This window comes from Pelophylax lessonae (assembly GCF_965119305.1).
Source record: "Pelophylax lessonae genome assembly, chromosome: 2".
Lineage (NCBI taxonomy): Eukaryota > Metazoa > Chordata > Amphibia > Anura > Ranidae > Pelophylax > Pelophylax lessonae.
Window position 1 is genome coordinate 492,703,279 of NC_138769.1, and position 14,305 is coordinate 492,717,583.

A 14,305-nucleotide genomic window follows, 5' to 3' on the forward strand; every position below is an offset into this window, starting at 1 on the left:
TACCCTACGCGTCAAGGTTAAAGCCCTGGAATTGCGCGCCGAGGATTCTGAAAACCGGAATCAGCGTAACAACTTACGGATCCTGGGTCTCCCGGAAGGAGCTGAGGACCCGCATCCCGCTGCATACCCTACGCGTCAAGGTTAAAGCCCTGGAATTGCGCGCCGAGGATTCTGAAAACCGGAATCAGCATAACAACTTACGGATCCTGGGTCTCCCGGAAGGAGCTGAGGACCCGCATCCCGCTGACTTTACTGAACGGCTCCTCCGTACGCTGCTCCCACAGGCGGGCTTCTCCCCCTTCTTTGCGGTGGAGCGTGCCCATCGGATGCCGGCGTGCCGGGAACCTCCCGGTTCCCCCCCCACGTACCTTTATCCTGCGGTTACTCAACTTCAGGGACCGGGACCTGGTGCTTCGGGAGAGTCGGCAGACGGAATCCCTACGCTTTGAAGGGGCCAAGCTCATGATCTTTCCGGACTTTTCGGTGGAAACCCAAAAGCTACGTAAATCCTTTGACCACGTTAAAGCGGCCCTCCGTCATAAGGGTCTGCACTACAGTATGTTATTCCCGGCTCGTCTGCGAGTTCAAGATGGTGAATCCCTGCGATTCTTTACCTCACCCGAAGAGGCCTCTTCGTGGCTGGAGTCGATGCCCAGGCTCTGAGGCTGCTGCCCTGCTGTGCCTTGATGTATGGGATCTGACCACATTGGAGTTCTTTGCTGTTTTTTTCCCCACCGGCTTGTGGTCCCATCTCTGTGGCTGCTATTGTCCTGACTGCCTCCCCGGGTTGCCTACCCTCTGCAATTAGACCTGGTCTCCCCCCCTGGGGTACCCCGTTCTGCGGGGTCCCAGAGTGGTTGGACTTGCTGTGAACCCTGGTCGTTTGGACTGTCTCCTCTCCCCCATCACCCTCTCCATCTCCTTCATTTTTATGATTAATCGGGGGGGTCCCATTGGCAGGTAGTGGACTGCATCCAACTCCTAGAGGGCTATGTAATTCTCTTCTTGTTGGGACATAACATCATCTTTTTTCTATTTTTCATACTGTTTTTATTTTTTCTGGTTTTGTTCCTCTGGGCGCTGCTGCGGTAGCTCATAGACATCGAAACTGAGCTTTTGGGGTGTTGCAGGGAGGGGGGCGGAGTTTTTATGGGATTGTTTTGTTTGTTTTTAGTTTACGTTTTATACATCTGTTTGCCACCAGGGTATCAAGCTGACCAATTGTGCACTATTTTCTGTGGAGTTACACTGTGTCCATCTTTGAGGTGTGGGGTGGGGGGTGATTGGTGGCTCGGGTTGTGATCCGGCAGCTGAACCTCAGTATTTATTCTCTGCTCTTGCTCCATGGCCCCCCTGCGTGTGCTGACGTGGAACGTGCAGGGCTTGAATTCCAAGTTTAAACGCTCCCTGGTGCTTTCATTATTACAGAAGCATCACCCGCACGTTTGTATACTCTAGGAGATGCACCTCACGGGGGCCAGGGTGCTTTCTATAAAGAGGTCCTGGGTGGGGTCCTATTATCCCTCTACTTTTTCGTCCTATTCCAGTGGAGTCAGTGTCTTAGTACATCGCTCCTTGCCGTTTACGCTGCTGGATCTCCACCTTGACCCTGAGGGCAGATATGTGGTAATCCATGCTCTCTGTGACAGACTTGTATTGGTTATTGCTGGTTTATATGTGCCACCGCCTGCTGATATGACTGTTCTGCACAAGCTTCAGAGTCTGGTTGCTGGCTATCCTACCCCTAATTTTTGCGGGTGATTTTAATATGGCTCCTGACCCTGCTGTGGACAGGCTGCATGGGGATCCTGCGACTGAGTCAGCTCTGGCCCGTTGGGCGGAGGCGTTGGGGTTGCAGGATGCCTGGCGATGGAAGCATCCCACCCTGCGGCAATACACCTGCCACTCAGCCACACATGCCTCCTTTTCGCACATTGATGTGGTGTATGTCAGCCCGTCTCTGTTGTCCAGGGTAGAGGAGGCCTCAATCCTCTCTCAGGGCATCTCGGATCATGCCCCTGTGCTAGTGACTCTTGCGACTGATACGGCCGTGGGCCAGGGTCTGTGGAGGCTGTCCAGATTCTGGGTCACGGATGAGCGGGTTGTGCCGCTGATGTCCTCTGAATTATAGGACTACTGGCGTCACAACGTTGACACTTCCACGCCAGCCATGGTGTGGGACGCGTTTAAAGCTTATGCCAGGGGTTGCTATCAATACACTATTGCTAAGGTTCGGGGGGAATCCCGGGTTCGCTTGTCACTGGCTGAGAAATGAGTGGCATCTTTGGAGGCTAGCTACTTGACCACGCAAGATGGGAGTACCTGTGCTGATATGCAGTCGGCGTACCGGGAGGTGGCATTGATCCATGCTGAATCCTGTCGTCGCTTCCTTCTCTTCCAGTCCCAACGAGTGTTTGAGCAGGGGGAGAGGTCCGGCAGGCTGTTGGCATGGCTGGCGGCGGAACGCTCTGGTACGGTGGGCATTGCTAACATACGGGCGGTGGATGGGTCTCTCCTTTCTGAACCACGTCTGATTAACGCTAGATTTGCGGAGTACTGCTCACAGCTTTATGAATCCAGGGTAACTTACTCCCTTCCCGACTTATCTGCGTACCTAGATGGCATAGAATTCCCCTCGCTCCCCTCCACCAAGGTTCAGCTTTTGGACGCCCCCTATCTCTTTGAAAGAGGTTCGGAGGGCTATTAAATCAGTACAGATTGGGAAAACCCCTGGGCCTGACGGACTCCCTACAGAATTTTATAAGACGAATCTGTACATTGTTGACTCACTACCATGAAACGCTTAGTGCTGCCTTGGAGGCAGGTGTCCGCCCGCCCTCTATGTAGGAGGCTGTTGTTGTTGTCCTGCCTAAACCCGGAAAGGATCCCGAACTATGTTCTTCTTACTGGCCTATTTCACTGCTGAATATGGATGCTAAAATCCTTACTAAAATATTGGCCAACCGCCTGAATTCAGTGATTTTGACTTTGGTGCATGGTGACCAAACGGGTTTTATGCCGGGTAAGGGCACGGACATAAACATTCGCCGCCTACATACTAACCTGGCATACGGGGTGGCTAGTGGTTCCTGGGTGCAGTGGCCTCTCTTGATGCCGAAAAGGCTTTTGATTCCGTGGAGTGGGCGTACCTGTGGCAGGTGCTTTCCCGTTTTGGCATTGGACCACGCTTCATTGCCTGGGTTCGACTCCTTTATGAGGCCCCTGTAGCCCGCGTCCGCACCAATGGCCTTCTGTCCCCCTCCTTCCGATTGCATAGAGGCACTAGGCAGGGATGCCCACTTTCCCCTGGTCTCTTTGCTCTGACCATTGAGCCCCTGGCCATAGTACTACGTGCGTCGGACGCAGTGGGGGGTTTGATGGTCGGCCCTGTGGTTGAGCGGATTTCCCTGTACGCGGACGACACTCTGCTGTATTTAAATGATACTTCTGACTCCCTAGTGGCGGCATTGAAGCTCATAGATGTTCACGGCGGGTTCTCAGGGGTACGAATTAACTGGTCCAAATCGAGCCTGCTCCCTCTTGCCACTGCAACATCCCCCCCATCACCTCCTGTGGCCCCCCTAGAGTGGGTCTCTCAATTTCGGTACTTAGGGGTTATAGTGCGGCCGGTGTTTCGGCAGTTGACCACAAAATGTCAAGTGTGGAAAATACTTCCTCTGACGCCTGTGGGGCGTGTCAATTTATTAAAGATGACCTTTCTCCCCAAGTTTATCTAAGTTTTTAGAAACACCCCTGTGCCCATACTGGCGTCCTTCTTTCGTCGACTAGAGGGTGTTATTTCTTCCTTCATGTGGGCGGGGGCTGTTCCCCGTATAGCTCGATGGAAGTTCCAGCTGCCTCTGTCCTCGGGGGGGGGGGGGGGGGGGAGGGGGGACTGGCCCTGCCGTGCTTTAAGAAACACTACTGGGCTGCGGTACTAGTTACTGTCCGTTGGTGGTTTGCTCAAAATAGATCCAATCCAGCGGTCAATCTTGAAGTTGCTATCTTGGGCTCTTATGCGGCACTGACGAATCTGGTTTACAGGGGGGGTGGGTGCCGGTGGTGAGGGTGTGGGAGCAGATGTTGGAAGCCACCTTCTCATTCAAAGAGTTTTCTTTATTTTCATGACTATGAAAATTGTAGAGTCACACTTCAAGAGATAGTCACCTGAAACGGTTTTCACTTCACAGGTGTGCCCTGTCAGGTTTAAGAAGTGTGATTTCTTGCCTTATAAATGGGGTTGGGACCATCAGTTGTGTTGTGCAGAAGTCAGGTGGATACACAGCTGATAGTCCTACTGAATAGACTGTTAGAATTTGTATTATGGCAAGAAAAAAGCAGCTAAGTACAGGAAAACGAGTGGCCATCATTACTTTAAGAAAGTAAGGTCAGTCAGTCTGAAAAATTGGGAAAACTTTGAAAGTGTCCCCAAGTGCAGTCACAAAAATCATCAAGCGCTACAAAGAAACTGGCTCACATGCGGACTGCCACAGGAAAGGAAGACCAAGAGTCACCTCTGCTGCGGAGGATACGTTTATCCGAGTCACCGGCCTCAGAAATCGCAGGTTAAGCGCAGCTCAGATTAGAGACCAGGTCAATGGCACACGGAGTTCTAGCAGCAGACACATCTCTAGAACAACTGTTAAGAGGAGACTGTGTGAATCAGGCCTTCATGGTAGAATATCTGCTAGGAAACCACTGCTAAAGAAAGGCACCAAGCAGAAGAGACTTGTTTGGGCTAAAGAACACAAGGAATGGACATTAGACCAGTGGAAATCTGTGCTTTGGTCTGATGAGTCCAAATTTGAGATCTTTGGTTCCAACCACCGTGTCTTTGTGCGACGCAGAAAAGGTGAACGGATGGACTCTACATGCCTGGTTCGCACCGTGAAGCATGGAGGAGGAGGTGTGATGGTGTGGGGGTGCTTTGCTGGTGACACTGTTGGTGACACTGTTGGGGATTTATTCAAAATTGAAGGCATACTGAACCAGCATGGCTACCACAGCATCTTGCAGCGGCATGCAATTCCATCCGGTTTGCGTTTAGTTGGACCATCATTTATTTTTCAACAGGACAATGACCCCAAACACACCTCCAGGCTGTGTAAGGGCTATTTGACCAAGGAGAGTGATGGGGTGCTGCTCCAGATGACCTGGCCTCCACAGTCACTGGACCTGAACCCAATCGAGATGGTTTGGAGTGAGCTGAACTGCAGAGTGAAGGCAAAAGGGCCAACAAGTGCTAAGCATCTCTGGGAACTCCTTCAAGGCTGTTGGAAGACCATTTCAGGTGACTACCTCTTGAAGTGTGACTCTGCAATTTTCATAGTCATGAAAATAAAGAAAACTCTTTGAATGAGAAGGTGTGTCCAAACTTTTGGTCTGTATTGTATATATATTTTTTGTATACACCTGGTCACGTTTATCAATTGATTTAACCACTTTAGGACCGGAGGATTTTCCTGCTTTACGTCCAGGCCACTTTTTGCGATTCGGCACTGTGCGACTTTAACTGACAATTGCGCTGTCATGCAACGCCGTACCCAAATGAAATTTACGTCCTTTTTCCCACAAACAGAGCTTCCTTTTGGTGGTATTTGATCACCTCTGCGCTTTTCATTTTTTGCGATATTAATAAAAAAAAGCGACAATTTTGAAAAAATAACAATATTTTTCTACAGTTAAAAAATATCCAATATATTCAATTTTTGTCATATATTTAGGCCAAAATGTATTTAGCTACATGTCTTTGACAAAAAAATCTCAATGAGCGCATTTTTAACCGCTTTAAGACTGGAAGATTTTACCCCATTCCTGACCAGGCCATATTTTGCTATTCGGCACTGCGTTACTTTAACGGACAATTGTGCGGTCGTGCGACGCTGTACCGAAATTGAATTTGTCCTTTTTTTCCCCACAAATAGAGCTTTCTTTTGGTGGTATTTGATCCTCCTGTCAACAATCATCAACCCCTAAAGAAGCCAAATTTGCCTCCTTGAGAAGATGCATACTCCAGTATGTTGAAAGCACCAAATGTTTTAGAAATTTTCCGGCTCTGTTTGTTCTATTCTACCAATCTAACAAAGGAAGCAAGTTTTCTAAAGTATCCATTGCAAGATAGATCCCTCCAGCTGCTAGGATAACCTGGCAGCCTTTTAAACTCTCTGACCTAAAAAAACAAAAAACTCTTATCTTGTGTTTTTTGTTTGGGGGGGCGGCAACAATCTTGTGAACCATCCTGCAGGATGCATGGGAATGGAGTTATCTCAGTGCAGTGTGTTCCATGCACATGGGTCCCAAGGGGAATAGGACATACTGTGGTTAGCGAAGTAAAGCGAAGGTAAGGGGGGCCTTGATGCATTACATACTTCTGACCCCTGCAATTTGTTGAACATCCACTCCTAACACCTGCACTCTGCGTTACTGCACAGGACTGTGATGTAAAAGGAGACTGATGTTAATGGGGACTCGAGTGTCCCTACCTAGCATCTACGGCAACATGTGCACAGAATGCTTTCTCTCTTTGTATTTGATTGGCTCACCAAAAGCATCCTCTGCAGTAGGAAAAGTTGCTGTTTTTTATTTATTTTTGTGAGATGCTTTCAAGATTAAAGGTTTTCTTGAGCTCTTTCATCTATTACAAATGGGAGATTGCTCAGGGGATGATTATGAAGGCAGATTCTCCAATTTAGCAGTTACTTAAAGAAAGCACGGTAAAGCAGATATCCATATCTTTGGAACAGAGGAAAGTAAGGACAAAAGTTGCTTAAATCCTTGCAGTGCATGTGCTTTATCTGGAGGGATTGTTTGAAACCATAAAAGTGTGGTTTTACTTTAATAACAAAAATTGATGTAATTACATTTATTTGACCTAATTTATGTATAATATTGTTTTGTGTACATAACAATGGATTATGTTTTGCGTTATATTACAGTGTAATAATCCCAAAACAAAAGAACCAAAACTAAAAGCTGCTGCACGGATAGTACCCGAGTGGGCGGACTATGACAATAAGATCAGACAACTTCTGGAAAGGATAGACAAGCAGAAAAAGAATGAGACACAGGCCTCTGCCACTGGTAAGTGTATGGATTTAACCACTTCAAGACCAGGCCTGTTTCTGACATTTGTTGTTTACAAGTTAAAATGAAAATCCGTATTCTTTGCTAGAAAATTACATAAAACCCACAAACATTATATATATATATATATATACACAGTATATATATATATATTTTTTTTTTAGCAGAGACCCTAGAGAATAAAATGGCGGTCGTTGCAATATTTTATGTCACACTGTATTTGCGCAGCGGTTTTTCAAACGCAATTTTTTTTGGAAAAAAATACACCTCAAAAAATTTATAAAAAAACGAAACCGTGAAGTTAGCCCAATTTTTTTGTATGTGAAAGATGATGTTACGCCGAGTAAATAAACAGCCAACATGTCACGCTTTAAAATTGTGCACGCTCGTGGAATGGCGACAAGCTATGGTACTTAAAAATCTCCATAGGTGACGCTTTAAAAATTTTTAACAGTTACCTGTTTAGAGTTACAGAGGAGGTCATGCACTAGAACTATTGCTCTCGCTCTAATGATCACTGATTTTAACACTGTTTACATTTGCGGGCGTGACTTACGTATGCGTTTTCTTTGGCACGCGAGCACAAAAGGATGGGGCGCTTTAAACATTTTTTTCCCTTTTTTTATTTTAGGTTTTTTTTTTACACTGTCCCTTAAAAAAAAAAAAATTCTGATCCATTTTTATTGCTTTCACAAGGAATGTAAACATCCCTTGTGACAGTAATAGGCAGTGACAGGTACTCTTATGGAGGGATCTGGTGTCTAAAAGACGCCAAACCCCTTCTCTGCAAGTATTTAAAACGTCAAGCTGTTTTTGAATACTGTAATTTTTTTTAAATCTGTGTCGTTAGCTGCCAATTAAACCGGAAGTGACGTTGTGACGTCGCTTACGGGTTTCTACATCGAGGCCCAATCAAAGCCGAATCGGTTGATTAGCCGCATTGGTGGTTGTTACTAGAAAGCCGACTCCGCTCTAAAAACCGATATAGGGGTGATGCCTACAACCACTTCAGCAAAATGACGTACAGGTACATGATTTTGCGGGAAGTGGTTAAGCTAAATCCTCTATTCCCTACTGATATTTAATCATTTTATCATCAGCCCTTTTTAAGTACATTGGTCCAGAATATTGGTTTTATTTTAACAGAGACTGCACAAAAACTTAGTTATGTAACAGAAATATACTATCAAATATGCTTTTTTCAGGTTTTTAAGATTTCCAAACATGTTAGATTTCTTTGCTTGATGTAGAAACTTAACATGTTAGTAAATAACATTTTTTACTTAAGTTCTAAATGTTTTGCTTTGATCAATGGCTAAATGTACACTACTCTGCTACTAACATAATCCTAACATTGCTATTATAATTCTACTCCAGAGAATTCTCTTATTCAGTAGCTCACATTCAGGTAGTTTGTCTCCTACAATCAAGCTTTGAACATGTTAGGTGCATGCAGATTATCTGGAATGTGAATGAATACTGGTCATAAAAATATACACTCACCGGCCACTTTATTATGTACACCTGTTCAATTGTTTGGTAACACAAATTGCAAATCAGTGCATTTAGGCATCTAGATGTGGTGAAGATGACTTTCTGAAGTTCAAACCGAGCATCAGAATGGGGAAGAAAGGGGATTTAAAGGACTTTGAACGTGGCATGGTTGTTGGTGCCAGACAGGCTGGTTTGAGTATTTCAAAAACTGCTGATCTACTGGGATTTTCACACACAACCATCTCTAGGGTTTACAGAAAATGGTTTAAAAAAGACAATATCCAGTGAGCGGCAGTTGTGTGGACGAAAATGCCTTGTTGAGGTCAGAGGAGAATGGGCAGACTGGTTTCGAAATGATAGGCAGCAGTAACTCAAATAACCACTCGTTACAACCAAGGTATGCAGAATACTATCTCTGAATGCACAACACAACTAACCTTGAAGCAGATGGGCTACAGCACCAGAAGACCACATCGGTTGCCACTTTTGTCAGCTAAGAACAGGAAACTGAGGCAAAAATTTGCACTGGATCATCAAAATTAGACAATAGAAGATTGGAAAAAACATTGCCTGGTCTAATGAGTCTCGATTTTAACTGCAACATTCAGATGCTAGGGTAAGAATTTGGCGCAAACAACATAAAAGCTTGCATCCATCCTGCCTTGCATTAAAGGCTCAGGCTGGTGGTATAATGGTGTGGGGGATATTTTCTTGGCACACTCTGGGCCCCTTAGTACCAGTTGAGTATCGTTTAAACACCACGGTCTACCTGAGTATTGTTGCTGACCATGTCCATCCCTTTATGACTACAGTGTACCCATCTTCTGATGGCTCCTTCCCGCGGGATAATGCACCATGTCACAAAGCTCAGATCATCTCACCACTGGTTTCCTGAACATGACAATGAGTTCACTGTAATCCAATGGCCTCCACAGTCATCAGATCTCAATCCAATAGAGCACCTTTGGGATGTGGTGGAAAGGGAAATTCGCATCATGGATGTGCAGCCAACAAATCTGCAGCAACTGCGTGATGCTATCATGTCACTATGGACCAAAATCTCTGAGGAATGTTTCCAACGCCTTGTTAAATCTATGCCACGAAGAATTAAGACCGTTCTCAAGGCAAAAGGGGTCCAAACCGATACTAGCAAGGTGTACCTAATAAAGTGGCTGGTGAGTGTATATTTCCTAAGCCACTGATCCAGGCTGCAAGTGAGTTCGCAATCAGGGCTTACCTACCTAAAATAATTGTGATGTTTGCAAAGAAGTGTGTGCAGTATAGTATTTTGAATGTATAATTTGTGCACTTCTAAAGCTACATGATACATGTTTTTGATTGCACTCTGTGTCTTTCATAAGTGAGGTGGCAGCAGCCTTTAATATTCCAGCAGCTTCTGAGAGTTTCCTGTAGCCTGATATCAGTAATTTGCTATAGTATGACCAGAGTTTCTAGTTATCTTTTCGATTATTGCTGCTAATTTCTGACATACTAATTTGTAACACAGTACATTGTTGTTTGCTTTCTGTGTACTGTTGGGGAGATTTCCCTTTACTCCTTGCCCTGGAGATGCTACAAAAATGGGAGGAAATCTTTCCAAAGGGAGTGCCCACTAAGTTGTCCCAAAAAAACAAGTCCTTATTGAAAGCTTGTGCCTCTATCTCATATACACTATATACACTCATATACACTATATTACCAAAAGCCTGTCTTTATACGCACATTAATTTAATGGGATCCCAGTCTTAGTCCTTACGGTTCAATATTGAGTTGGCCCACCCTTTGCAGCAATAACAGCTTCAACTCTTCTTAGGAGTGTGTCTATGGGAATGTTTAACCATTCTCCTGGAAGCGCATTTGTGAGGTCAGGCACTGATGTTGGACTAGAAGGCCTGGCTCGCAGTCTTTGCTCAAATTCATCCCAAATGTGTTCTGTTAGGTTGAGGTCAGGACTTTGTGAAGGCCAGTCAAGTTCCTCCACCCTAAACGCACACATCCATGTATTTATGGACCTTGCTTTGTGCACTGCTGTGCAGTCATGTTGGAACAGGAAGAGGCCATCCCCAAACTGTTCCTACAAAGTTGGGACCATAAAATTGCCCAAAATGTCTTGGTATGTTGATGCCTTAAGAGTTCCCTTAACTGGAACCAAGGGGCCAAGCCCAACCCCACACCATAACCCCCCCCCCCCCTCCACCGAATGATTTGGACCAGTGTACAAAGCAGGGTTAATAGACATGGATGAGCGATTTTGGGGTGGAGGAACTTGACTGGCTTGCACAGAGTCCTGACCTCAACCCGAAAGAACACCTTTGGGATGAATTGGAGAGACTGCAAGTCAGGTCTTCTTGTCTAACATCAGTGCCTGATCTCACAAATGCACTTCTGGAAGAATGGTCAAACATTTACATAGACACACTCCTAAACCTTGTGGGCAGCCTTCCCAGAAGAGTTGACGCTGTTATAGCTGCAAAGGGTGGGCCACACCTGTAAAAGCAGTATTTTTTACTTCCTGTGTGCATGAGGCCTTTAGCTCCATGTTTTCCCATGACACCTTAGTGCATATCGCCATTTCTGCCCAAGAATAACAGTCTAAAAAATCTAAAGGTTCCTTGAACTCAACTAATGTGTCATTACTAGCTTAAATGGATAGAGCCCATGTATACCAATGCAATCAATACTAACCTGCACCCACATCTTGTGAATGTTTTCATGCACAGTAGGAATGTACCGCTTGCTTACCATACGGCAGTGGGAATGATGCTATAATCGTTTTTTACAGTACCAGTATGTCACAACACAGCATGCTGGTGAAATCATCTGAAACAGATCAACCTGCATTGTTTAGTGTTCACGATTGCCTTCTGTGTTTCCTTTGTTCCAGCAGATATGAAACACGATGAACTTTAGAAATCACAGAGATGTAAAAGAAATCGCTTTTGACAAGAAGAAAAAGAAGAGAATAACACTTGAAACAATTGTGATGTTATTTTTTTGTACATAAAAAGAACACACTGAGGTCCTCATTGAAGTGGTGCACTGCTAAAAAGTTTTCTCTTTATTTTTTTTTTTTTTTTATATTATGTAATAAGGATTTAGGGTTTTAATTTGTTATAAAAGGGAGATTATAAAATGCCTTGAGGTCCCAGGCACATTTCTTTCTCATCTTGTCTGTTCTGTTATCTTCTATACTAGAATACAAGCGGGTATTTTCTGCACATGAGTATACTGTCCTTTACCACCCATTTGAATCACTCCCTATGTAAATTTAGTGCAACATTTAAGGGTTTCGTTCTCCTCTACCATTCCAAGCAAGCTGTAGTGTGAAATACTGCTTTTCAGCCGAATCCACCGCAATGGCGCAAATGGTAACTTGCACAAGTAATTCACCCTTGGCTTAGTTAAACAGCAATAAAGCACACTGCAGATGAAGAGTTAGTACTGAAATTTGTGAATAACGCTAAAATCAGACCCCCTCCCCCGAGCAGTTATGTGCTGCTATTCTTGGGCAGCTGTGCTTCAGCTACATGTATTCTTCAATGATCTGTTCATTTCATCTCAGGTTAGGTACACTGCCCTCCCACAGTCTTTATACTGTAAATCTAGTTTTGTATAGATGTACTATATTCACATTTACTACTTTGCAGTTTTTTCTACCTTGAAAGAAAATGAATACATAATTCTTTTATTTTGCTTTTTTATTCTAACATTTTTATTTGTTTATATTTTGTGTTTAAGAGGTATATTTTGTCATGATATATGTGTGTAAAATGTAAGTGGCATTTTCTCTTTTTTCAGCATATGTGTACATACTGTGTGTGAGAATCAGCTAAGCTAAATATATCTTAAACTGGTCAAAGGAGTTATGCATTCAATAGTTCCCCCTGCACATGATTTTTTTTTTCTCTCCTGACATAGAAGAAAGATGAACTGGCCTCAGGGTCACTGACCTCCAGAGAGGAACACCTGGAAAATAGAACAAAATAACCAGGATGTCAAAGACTTAGTCTATTTTTAGCTGCATTGTTACCCAGGTATTTTCCTTGATAACCATTTTAGGAGGCAATGAGACCTGAGGTGTTGTCATATGTGTTGGCCAAACAATGATCTTTGTAGAGAGAAAAAATAAAGCTTTCTAGTGGTTAGGACAGGTAGACTTATCACCAGGGGCTGACTGCCAACTTTCGGCCCAGAGGGCAAGTACAAACCAGAGGCCCATGGGCCCTTCTCCCACTCTCCCTCTTCCCTGCCTCCTCCTTACCCCCATTCCAGGTTGAAGCTCTGCTCCAGTTTCTCTCTACGCACTAGTCAAATCCAGGTTTCCGATTTAGCCAGCAGGGGGCAATTGGGGGGAGCTGGGACAGCTCGGTCAGGTCTGCCTGGGGCAGGAGAGTCTCCAGTGGGGCATGGAACCGGCTTCTGCTCAGACACAGTTTACACCATCCATGCTGGGGGGAGGCCTGTGCTCTGTCCTTGTCTTCATCCCGCATTCAGTAGGTCAGCGGTGGAGACTTTTTACTTCTCTTCACCAAGAATCCTTTAGGCATGTCTGTGGCAGAAGCAGTGCAGCCTTTTTACGGGGTATCAGAGAGGCCCAGGGGGGAAATTTACCCCCTGGCCCAGTCCTCCTCTGCTTATCACCCTGCATAGAGTGGCAGATTCTGCTATCAACACCTATATCAGTTATTATGTATGAACTACTTGTCTACTAATATATGAAGCATTAGCTGAAAAGTTTGGGTCACATCCACAAAGTGGAGGTGTACGTTTGCTTACCTATAGGAAAACGGACTCCTGACTAGATAATAATTGTTTAGGTAATGGCAATGGACAATTTACCAACAGCATTGTATTTTCTTTGTAGCAATAAGCAGTAAATGGGGGCATTTAACATCCAGCCAGTGAGCAGTTATGTGTTTGGATTTTTTCTATATGACTCCTGAATCATTTTATTATAATAATGTAGTTATCTGGGTTTCCTGGATCTGAAATAACACATAAAAAAGCCACAGTGTGCAAACTCTTACAGATTTTTCATTGATATTGTTATGTATGCATCCTTTTTTTCAGTTTTGCTAAATAAAAACAGCCTTTTTTCCCTCCAAAACGTGATTAATACTAGCAAGTTGGATTACATAATCTTTGAGAGAATTTGCCCAGGTTATCATAGTCATTGAATATTTTATTTATTACAGGTACTTGTATAGCACCATCAATTTATGCAGTGCTTTACCTATATATTGTACATTCACATCAGTCCCTGCCCTCAAAGAGCTTACAATCCTTAAGGTTCCTAACTCACATTCATACAAACACTAGGGCCAATTTAGACAGGATCCTAAAAAACTAAAAAAACAGAATATCCAAGGCCTCGCTGTGTTTGTAGAAAACGTCATGAATCTACACGGTATGTAGATTTGGGATGTGAGATCCAGTCAGACATAGGAAGCAGTTTACCATCTGACCTCATTAGCACACACCCTTTACCCATCAACTAGGTTTGCATGGCATCCCTCCAGGCCTGCATTTGTCTGGCTTGTCAATGCAAGCTGCAATAGCTGCTATGTTTGCACAGCCTCCCCCAACATCCCTCCAGACGGACTTATACATAAGCATTTTTATTTCTGTCAGTGTTTGACGTTTCCTCTCATTTCCTGTCTGGTAACATGTCAGCAGGACAGGAAGTGAGGGTAAATCTCTCTAAATGAGCCCCATAGCAATAACCCCT

At 44.4% G+C, this 14,305-nt stretch overlaps 1 protein-coding gene across 3 annotated transcripts in view; it reads left to right on the forward strand.

Annotated features, from left to right (window-relative positions):
* Positions 1 to 11,650, forward strand: part of UGGT2 (UDP-glucose glycoprotein glucosyltransferase 2) — a gene marked incomplete at its 5' end in the record, with an annotated part of 753,177 nt that extends 741,527 nt beyond the window's left edge. For 2 of the 3 annotated variants that reach the window (XM_082245311.1, XM_082245313.1), the window contains 2 exons: positions 6,936 to 7,080; positions 11,462 to 11,650. In XM_082245311.1, the coding sequence (XP_082101437.1) occupies positions 6,936 to 7,080; positions 11,462 to 11,487 (171 nt within the window). In that variant the 3' untranslated portion in view covers positions 11,488 to 11,650. The remainder of the gene's footprint in view (positions 1 to 6,935; positions 7,081 to 11,461) is intronic. The other variant, XM_082245312.1, reaches the window with a different exon arrangement.
* Positions 11,651 to 14,305: the final 2,655 nt, after the last annotated feature.